This window comes from Crocodylus porosus, unplaced genomic scaffold (genome assembly GCF_001723895.1).
Source record: "Crocodylus porosus isolate Cpor-Errol unplaced genomic scaffold, CroPor_comp1, whole genome shotgun sequence".
NCBI lineage: Eukaryota > Metazoa > Chordata > Crocodylia > Crocodylidae > Crocodylus > Crocodylus porosus.
Window position 1 is genome coordinate 44,846,405 of NW_017728948.1, and position 9,542 is coordinate 44,855,946.

At 43.1% G+C, this 9,542-nt stretch overlaps 1 protein-coding gene and 1 long non-coding RNA gene across 4 annotated transcripts in view; one reads left to right on the forward strand and one right to left on the reverse strand.

The window, feature by feature from the left end:
• The first annotated feature begins 5,088 nt into the window (after nucleotides 1–5,088).
• WDR19 (WD repeat domain 19) overlaps nucleotides 5,089–9,542 on the forward strand; it is a 96,486-nt gene continuing 92,032 nt past the window's right edge. For all 3 annotated transcript variants that reach the window (XM_019552908.1, XM_019552911.1, XM_019552910.1), the window contains exons 1-4: nucleotides 5,089–5,149; nucleotides 5,875–5,966; nucleotides 6,682–6,747; nucleotides 8,532–8,657. In XM_019552908.1, coding sequence (XP_019408453.1) covers nucleotides 5,144–5,149; nucleotides 5,875–5,966; nucleotides 6,682–6,747; nucleotides 8,532–8,657 — 290 coding nt within the window. In that variant the 5' untranslated portion in view covers nucleotides 5,089–5,143. The remainder of the gene's footprint in view (nucleotides 5,150–5,874; nucleotides 5,967–6,681; nucleotides 6,748–8,531; nucleotides 8,658–9,542) is intronic.
• LOC109322074 overlaps nucleotides 8,892–9,542 on the reverse strand; it is an 11,071-nt gene continuing 10,420 nt past the window's right edge. Inside the window, exon 3 of the long non-coding RNA XR_002104303.1 lies at nucleotides 8,892–9,077. This is a non-coding gene — a long non-coding RNA (uncharacterized LOC109322074). The remainder of the gene's footprint in view (nucleotides 9,078–9,542) is intronic.

The window sequence follows — 9,542 nt, forward strand, 5'->3', positions numbered from 1 at the left end:
CATTCCCACTGACTTCATATGGATCAGGATTTCACTCTTCGAGGATGAGGAGGAGTTTGTTTATAGCTTTTGATAAAACAATGCAAATAACATGAACAATAAAAGTGATATAGTAACATTTATTTGATTTATAATTTATAACAGTTGCTAAAAACATGCCATAAAATCCTCCATTCTGCCAGTTTACACAAAACTGAAATAAAACATAGTATATAATGACAGAAGAATGACCTTATTGTCCAGCGCTTCATTTTGTTCTAGGTGACTATAAAACAGAGGTATTCTATTTGGTTTTGGCCCTTATTCTTTGTGCAAGAAGCGCAAATGTACCTAGGGGATATAGAACAGACTCTGAGTTATTAGAGAAGCCAAATTGCTTTTTCTTCATTAGCTCATTATTTAAAATTTTTCATTAATGATTCTCCCATTTTCCTCTTATTTCTTTGAAGAACAAACAAGACTATAAATAGTGATTTAGGTCATGTCATTCTTCCCACAAGAACATATTCTGTCCAAATACAGAATCCAACACCACCTACCCATGAGAACTGCAGATCTCATTAGAGTGAATCACAGCATAATAATGGCCTCTTGTTGTTTGTAGTTTTGTATTGAAGAAAGCTAAGTTTCTAGGCCGTAGGAATGCTTTATGAATTCCAAAAAAGGAGAAAGCTTAGAATGTCTCACTGCCTGCATATCTGTCTACAGGCTGACGTCTTCCATTCTTAAATTTGTCTTGTTTTACATATAGGGGAAATAGTCTGGGAAATGTTCTGAGAATTACTGACACATTATTTGTCTGGAAGAGAATATAAATGTTATTTAACCATCCAAACCAGGGTTGGGTTGTTCTTTTTTAAAAGGTGCTTCTTGGTGTATCTGGTAGGTATTTCGTCCAATACTTTAGAATCCTTAATTAAGCTATCATGCTTATATTAGTCTATTTAAGAGTGCATGACCCCTCTCCCTGCTTTTCCTCTATTCCATCCTAGAATTTAGTAGAGACAAGAGCTGCTGTAAAAACAGAGATCTTTTATTTTTTTTAAGAAACTTGGGGTCAGCACCCCATAATTCTGCTCCATACAATAAAACAGACTCTATTTTAGATCTATAAACCTTTAGTGCTGCCAGTACTGCCGTTCTATTAGGCTTATTATAAAGGATAAAACTCCACCCAAGGCTTGTTTTGTTCTAGTGCTTACATTTTCATTGTGTATTCCAGCTCAGATCTTAATAAAATAGATTGCATGGTATTTAAAAGAAAAAAAATCACCTCTAAAAACAAACAAACTAATTTCCTCCTTTCTTTCCCACCCCAAAAATACCTTGGATTTATCTGTGTTGATTTCCAAACTATTTGAGACAAAATATTGCTGCAAACTATCTAAAAACCTTTGGAAGCCTGTTTGTGATTATGACATTAATAATGTGTCATCTGCATAAAGCAAAACGGGGATAGAATCATTCAAAATTGTGGGTACATAGATGTTGTATTTGAATAGTAAGTATTAATTACAACAGAGCTTTATCCATTAATGTTATTATCAGTTTCTTCCATTATTCTAATCCGCCTACAATGTCAAAAGCTCCCTTTTGATCTATGAAGGCAATGTATAAATGATTTTGTCTTTTTACATATTTAGATGCTAAGTAGTGCAGCACTTGGTCCATGCAAGAATAGCCTTCTTAGAAAACGACTACTTTTCTCCCAGAATTTTATTTTCAGAATCCATGTTTGAAGACAAAATAACTAAATGCCTCCCAAATATTTTGACTGGAATGCACATACGACAATACAATGAAAGATCTTTCTTAACACTTTTTTGAAAATTGTGACCTATTATATCTTAATTCCAATACTATGGATAAATGCCTTCTAAAATCATTATTTATTTATTTTGTAAAACTGGACATCACCAGTCACTAACTTCCTTGAAGATATCTGGGGAAAGAAAATCAAGGCCAGGGGACTCTCCATTACTCAGTGAGATTGTATCTACAATCTTAAGAATCAGCAGCGAGATCATGATCAGCTTGTGGCTTAACTGATAAAATTTCTTTCAGTGACAAAAAAGCCATCATTTCCTTCACCATCTACACTTAAGTTGTTAAACTTATTTTTATAAAAAAATTATCTGTGTATCTTCCCAGATATTGGAAATTAAACTAAAATTTTATCTCCCTTCGGCTATAATATGCCACATATGTCCATTACCCTTATTTTTTTTGACAACTACGAATTCCTCAGCTCTGCTGACCCCATATGACCAGTGCTAGGGCTCAGACCTGCAAACATGCAAGACTAACCCCAATATTGAAGTTGGGCTTCCCTAATACCCTGGAAAGGTGTAGTGGGGTGGGTGAATCAGTGCAGCCAAATTGTGTTTTTTTCCAGATTTTATTCCTTTTCGCACAGACCAGAGGGACCAGAAACACGGTGATAACAAGGAGCTTAGGCACTTGGGAAGCATGTCTGAGGCTCACCTGAGGCTGGCAGGTAAAAGCAGATAGTTTGGGACTCCTAGAGTCCCCATTTTGGTGGACAGAGGACCCCATTCAGAAGGTCTGGTGACTTTAAAAAAATTTTAATTTTTTTTCTTCGTGTCTGCGCAGCTGAGCAGCTTGAGGCACTAGCAGGTAAGAAGGCAGCTGTCTTGGGTGGTTGGCAAGTATTTCTGAGACTCAGGATGAGGCTGGCAGAGAAAAGCAGAGCGTTTGGGAATTTAGAGTCCTAATTTCGTGGGCAGAGGCCTTTGCAGCTGGTTAAGTAACTTTTTTTTTTGAGGATTTTTTTCATTTTCTGCGCAACCCCAAAAGGTCAGGCTCCAGCAGGGAAGAAGACAGCTGGCTTGAGCACTCGGGTGCAGTTGTGAGGCTCATCATGAGGCTGGCAAATGAAAGCAGGGAGTTTGGGGCAGATCATGGCCCCTCTTTGTGCAGAGAAGGCCCTGTTCCAAGATGTGTTAATCTTTTTTCTTTTTAACCAGTTTTTTGTTTCCCCTGCCTCCTGAAATTTCTGGGCTATGCTTGGCTGTTAGTGACCAGGGTCAGATGGTGTTGTGGGTCTGTAGGCTTACCTAATCTCTGGTCTTGTGTGTGGCTGCTGGGGCTGAGGTAGGTGCTAAAGTCTTTAAGGTTGCCAGTTCAAGGCTGTGTGTTACCTCCTGTTTTCAGTCTCCATAGATAGCCATCTGTGCCTCTATTTTTTTTCCCTGCTCCTTGCCATAGCAAGGCGAAATGCTTTGCAGAGTCCATGTGACCAGTGTCAGGGTTGAGGCCTGCCAAAGTGCCAAACCCAAACCCCAAGGGGTGGCAGTGGTGCCACTGTTACTAAAGCTCATTGGACAGACTTTAGATAAAGCCCCATGTGGCCATTTTGAAAAGAATAGGCGATGCTACACCTGATAGTGAGCTGGTAACCACTGGAATTAAGGTACTCACACCTGCCTCTAAGCACTGTATATGTACCCTAGCACTAGCGTCTTTTAATTCACTTAACCATGCCATATGAAGCAGTACCATCACTTCCTCAGTCCTGCTGCACACTTCCCTTCCCGTACCTATCTAGTAATCTCGTTGGAGGTATCAGAAGAGCTTTTGGCAGTCAAGGTTCTTTGGGTAAATCTGGTATCTTTTATTAGACCAACTAAAATAGTTGGAAAAAATCTTTGCAAGCTTTTGGGTACATATACCCTTCCTCCGGCTGTGGAAGGATCTGCAGTTGATGTGTGCTGTTTCTGGATGGAATGAGTAGTAAAGCTGGTGTTAGAAATGGAGCATTGTTAGAATATTGTTAGAAATGGAGTGTTGTTAGAAATGCACAGTTTGCATCTCGTACCTGATAAGCAAAAACACTGCCAAGGACTTTTTTCCTTGGCTAGCTTTGCTACAGTTTTCCTTATGCTAAATCACTCCCTCCCCCACACTCCCCCTGGCCTTCTCATGCAGATTACAGAAGCTGGAATTCAACTGACTGTGTCCTTGAAAGGGGGGGGATTTAAACTCTTGGTGACCTAGAGAACTTTCTGAGCATGCGCAATTAGCTGATGCATATTTGCCTATCCGCCCTGCATACTTAAGTAGTTAATTATAATATATATGCGATGGATGAAGTGACGTAGCCACATACATGTTTGTATGAAACGGAAATGAGCTGTAAGAGTTCCTGTTTCTGCACACGTGCCCAGGAGGGGAAGGATAAAAACCAGCTGAGAATTTCCTCAGGGGTTCGGAGTAATCTGAGTCCTTTGGCTCTGCTCCGACCCTATTTGCAAATACACCTTTTGTGCTGCTAATAAGTGTGTGTCTGAGATTCTTTTCGTGTGCCTCCAGAGAAACGAACTGCAATTTTTTGCCACACTGGTATGGCTTTGTGGCATGCACTTTGCCTATGTCCTTAGCCAAACACGGCTGCACGCTGAGACAAGCGTTTTGGCCCACGCAGCCCTTGCTCTGGTCATGAAGAGCCCTACCACGTGTTCTGGTTAAACCTGGATAGAAACCAGCTCGTTGCACGTTTTCAAGCACTAACTTCGTAGCGGGCTGGCTCTTTTTGTAGTGGGATGGACACTTTTATGGCACAGTAGTAACTTTGCAGGTATCACAGTCTAAACAGATTGCGGGGTTCACCTGTGAGTTGGATCAGGTATGTAACGTGAGGCAGGACCCCAGATCTGCGACCTCTCCCAGGCGGAGCGGGCTGCCCCGTGCACGTTCCCCGTCCCCTCGTGGCGACACCCGCGTTTCGGCCCCGCCCCCGATGAAGGGACCACCCGCAGCACAAAGGAAAGGGCCGATACCTCCCCATCGGCCACCGCCCACTTCCGGGCAGCCCCGGCCCCTGAGGGCCGCCTCGAGCCCCGCCCCTGAGCTGCAGTGGAGCAACGACGTTCCCTCCCAGTGTGGGGGCAGAGCTAGGTGCTGAGGCGACTGTGGAGCACGCGTCATCACACCCAGATTGCATTTCCCGGTTAGGCCATGCCCGCTCGGTCTGATTGGCCTAGACAACAGCAGGCTCTTCAGTGCCCCGGCCGTTACCAGGGTAACAGAGACGCTGTTATCTGGAGGAAGCGTCCTCCCCCCAGTCTGCAGTGCGTTGCGCATGCGCACTTGAGATAATGCCTGGAAAGTCCCGGCTGGGAAGATGAAGGTGAGGTCGTTACTGCGTGCGCCGGGGGGCGGCGGTGCCGCCCGAGAGGCCGGAACGGGGCTACGGAGGCTGCCCCGTGAGGCGGCGGGTGCGGGGAGGCTGCCGCGGAGCGATCCCAGCTCCTGTGCCCTCGCCCGGGGCTGCCGGTACCAGCGGCGTCTCCTGCTTTGGCTGCGCGGTTTGGCCCCGGGCGCGATACGCGGGATTGGCACCGCCCCGACGGAGCAGGCGGGGATCTGCTGGTGTCCCACTAACAGGGGTGACCGCCCCACAAGTCTCATGGGCTGTGGGGCTCGCAGCGGTGGCAGCACCCCCTTCTGTTAGCCCCGCACCTCCTGAGGCTCGTTCTCTGCACCACCTGGCAGTGGGGGGCAGCTGCCCCTTCCGTGAGTCCCACATTACATGTCACCTGACGGCCTTACAGCTGTGGGAGCCGGTGCAGAGGAAACCTGGGCTTGTGATCCCAGGCTCTCTCCGTACACCAGCAGTAAGCAAGAGGATCTGATTTGTGATCCCACAGTCACACTTTGTCACGCTTGTGTGGCCTGGCAGGAGGCACAGTTGTGTGGATCTCACCTTAGACCCAATTGCACCTTTTATCTGCATGTGTAGTGGGACCCTTTATTAACATGTTTTACTATGTTGTTTTTTCAACACTTGCTGTTTTAAAATTCATAATTCTCCTCTTTTTGCCCTCCCTTTCCCCACCCCCCACCCCCTGCCAGCGAGTGTTTTTTCTTTCAGAAAAGTCTTTGCTTGGTTCCCCAGTGCAATTAACCTGGCAGAAGACTTTAGGAAACTTTCTTGCAGTAACAGGGTAAGAAAACTATGAGCCTCCCTCTGTTATTGGAAAGAGGCAGTAAAAGCTAACAAGCAATTTCAGGGGACAAGGAATGAGAAAATGGGAACAGGAGGTCACAGGTTCATAGTAAATGTTTCAAGGCTATAGAGGAGAACGCACCACCCACTGTGCTGCAGTCGGACCTAGTTGTTGTGCAGTGGAGAAACAAAGGGCCATGTCCACTAAGGGAATTATGAGCTTCTCTTAGGGAGCATGTGTGACTGGTGCCTCTTGAGTCTGAAGGGGGTACCTGCAGAAGTTAACAGCGGCAGTGGGGACAGGGCTGGTAAGCACCTGCAGAAGAAGGCATCAGTGGTGGGGATGGGGCTGGTGAGCACCTGCAAAAGCCACCGGAGGTGTCAACAGCAGGGACAGCCCTGTCAGTGAGGGCACGTGCCCCCCCCGACTCCCCTACAAGTTGCCTATGTGAGAGAGGCAACTGAGTGCATAACATCTTTAAATATTGTTTATGTGTACATAGACATCATTGAAAAGTGCAACTAGCAGTAGCTATTAGATGTGAAAATAGCTCAAAGTACTGACCCAACCCCTGGAAATATTCATAGATTAAATTTGGGAACCAGATCACAGGGATATGAAAGATCAGTGGAAAACATTCTTACTGATATTTGTAAATGTACAAAGAAAATTCAGTTTGCCTTATTTGCTAATCCTTTTTTAATTTTGTTAGTGTTGATCACACTGTAAAAATCTTTGATCGTCATGGTCAGAAGAGAAATGAAATTAACCTACCAGGGTAAGTACTGAGATGGGTTTTGAGTGCTTTCTTAAGAATTCATTTTTTTTAATACCGTGATGGTATAAATAAGGAATATGAATCAAGATGCGGCCATGAGGCAGGGTTGATTTCACAATAAAAGAACCACAAAAAATACTATGTTCCTGTACCAATGATGTATCTTGTGCTACCTGTCGTCTTTCATAGTTTCTAGGGTCAGAAGGGACCTGAGCAGATCATCTAGTCCGACCCCCACCAGGCTGTTTTATTTTATCAAGACAAAACCTGCCTAGAATAGAGAGCAAGAGCACAATTAATATTCATTTCAATTTATTTTTTTTTTAAATATCATTTATTTTATTTTGTTTGGTAAAGCAATGAGATTCCATGCTTCTCACTCAACGCACATACAACAATTTTAAAACCTTTTTTTCTTATATATTTTACTTTTTTTTTTTTTTTAATCAAAAAGCAATAGCTGAGAGATTATGCCAGTATCACAGTATAGAAGATAATAAATGGCTTCTTCCAGACTCAGGACTAGTTTTGTTGTACTTCTGCTTGCTGCCTGCAGCCAGCTGGAGCAACTATGATGAACCTGCAACCTCCATATTATTTCATTAGTTGTCCACAGTACTTAGGGAGGCAACTAAATGCATAATTACTAACTATAATTGTCTTAGTGTGGCCCACTGTTTCCCCATTGTATAACAGATAGGCCTGACTGCAGTCAGTGGGTGCTGGGTAGTGCATTCTGCTCATTACACCCACTTGAAACACTTATTGTTAACTTATGACCTACACTACTGTGCCTGTTTTCTCGTTTATTGTCTCCTGGAATCACTTGCTAGCATTTATGCCCTCCTTCCAATAATAGAGGGAGGCTCATAATTTCTGTGTGAGCCTAAGCTCACAGCCTCTTGGTGTAACAATACGAACAAGCCTGACTGCAGCCAGAATACAAGAAGTGGCTGACATTTATACAGACACTCCTATCCCAGGATTCATCCTCTTTTTTTAATTTCGGGCATGCAGCTAGGCTTCTGGGTGGATAGTCTGCTCTGCCACTCCTTTGTCTTTAGGTACACCAAGTGGCCACTTCCCCCGTTAGCGTCTCCAAAGGTTTGTGCATTGCCCTATATCTCCCAGTCCTTTAGTCTCTGAATCCTTTTCTACAACAAAAGGAAAATAGTCCTACTTCAGATGCAGAGATTTTTTTTTATGATCTTAGTGTACAGGTACCTCCAGAATGTTCCTCTCCTTTTGCTACACATTATGATATCCCTGTTCCTGTGTCAGTTCTAGGATCTTCTTGTAGCTACAGCCTTTTTCTGCATCAGTGTGGCTTTTTCTCAAGCTCATACATTAATTAGTACTAAGTGAGTTCAGGTTGCACTGAGTAGCTTTAAAAAGTGCTATAGTTTGGTGATATCCATATTTTCATGGGACATAGCTAAGTAACATAGTTATCCATATTTTATGTATAAGGGATATAGCTGGAGGCCCACCAACCCCAGAATCTTTGGAGGGACTGGGATGGTAGGCTACTTATGAAGGCAAAAGGAGGAGGAAGAGGTCATAAGCCTAACGGAAGTTTGTACTAATGCTGCAGCTTCTACATAGATATTCAGGTTTGCAAAGAATGAATGTCTCATCCTGTCACTTGGCTTCATTTAGAAGGGATGGAGCAGGGACTAGGGCCTTGTATACAATGCCTAGAATTCTGGATATTTTGTACCTTAAAAATAAGCTTTTAAAATCCCTAGTGAAATTTATTTTTTCTTTTCCTTGTGTTTTTTAAGCAACTGTGTTGCCATGGACTGGGATAAAGATGGAGACTCACTAGCAATAATTGCTGACAAATCTAGTACCATTTATTTTTGGTATGCCAACACAAACAAAACAAGCCAGATGGACAGTGGCATGAGGTAGGTAACTTTGGTAGTGTTATTATCTTTATAATTATAAAGTTAATATCAGGAGTTCACTGTAGTATTATACTCTTAAATGACCTTGGACTTGCCTACTGGAGAGAGCACCTCTCCCCCTATAGCCAAACTTGGGAGCTGGAACATGGGTCTTGTTCAGTTTGAAAGAGCAGGAGCTGCTGCTAAAATGCTTTCCTTGAACACACTTTAGCTTTGAAACTTGAATTAATCTGTTGATCTTCAGGGTTTGTTGCAAATATATCTTTTTTTAATGCAGCTTTTGGGGGAGTACGAAGGTGTGATCCTATCTAATCATTCTGCTACAAATGTTTCCTGATCATTGTCCACTGACAGTGGTGGTTTTCTGCTGGATCTTCAACATGTGGTGGGTGGGTGGATAGTGGGTCATGAATCATTTAGCTACATAAAAAAACCAGCTCTGAGTTAGCCTGGATTGTTTTTATGCTTATGACCTTGTTCAAACAACACTTTAATATTTCAGGTTAATTTCCTTAGAGATCTAAATGCCATTCACAAAATTAGGGAGGAAAAATAGGTGATGCTGTGCTCTGTAGCTCAGGGTACTTATCTCTGATATGAAAGATCCAGGTTCAAATCCTTTCTCTCTCTCATTTGAAACAAAGACTCTTTTTCAGTGCAGTCCCCTAGCCACTAAGGGTACTTTGTCAATCTTTTCTATTGAAGCTGTTTCACATTGTTTAATTACTTATTATTAGAGGTGCACCAATATATCAGATTGGCACTGCTAAAAGGAAAATTAACATGGTTGGCTATTGGCTTTTTTGGCTGATGTAGATGATAATGTCAATGATAAATGCTGTGTGCATCTGTGCAGTCGCAGAATGCACACAGCAAGGAATGCAG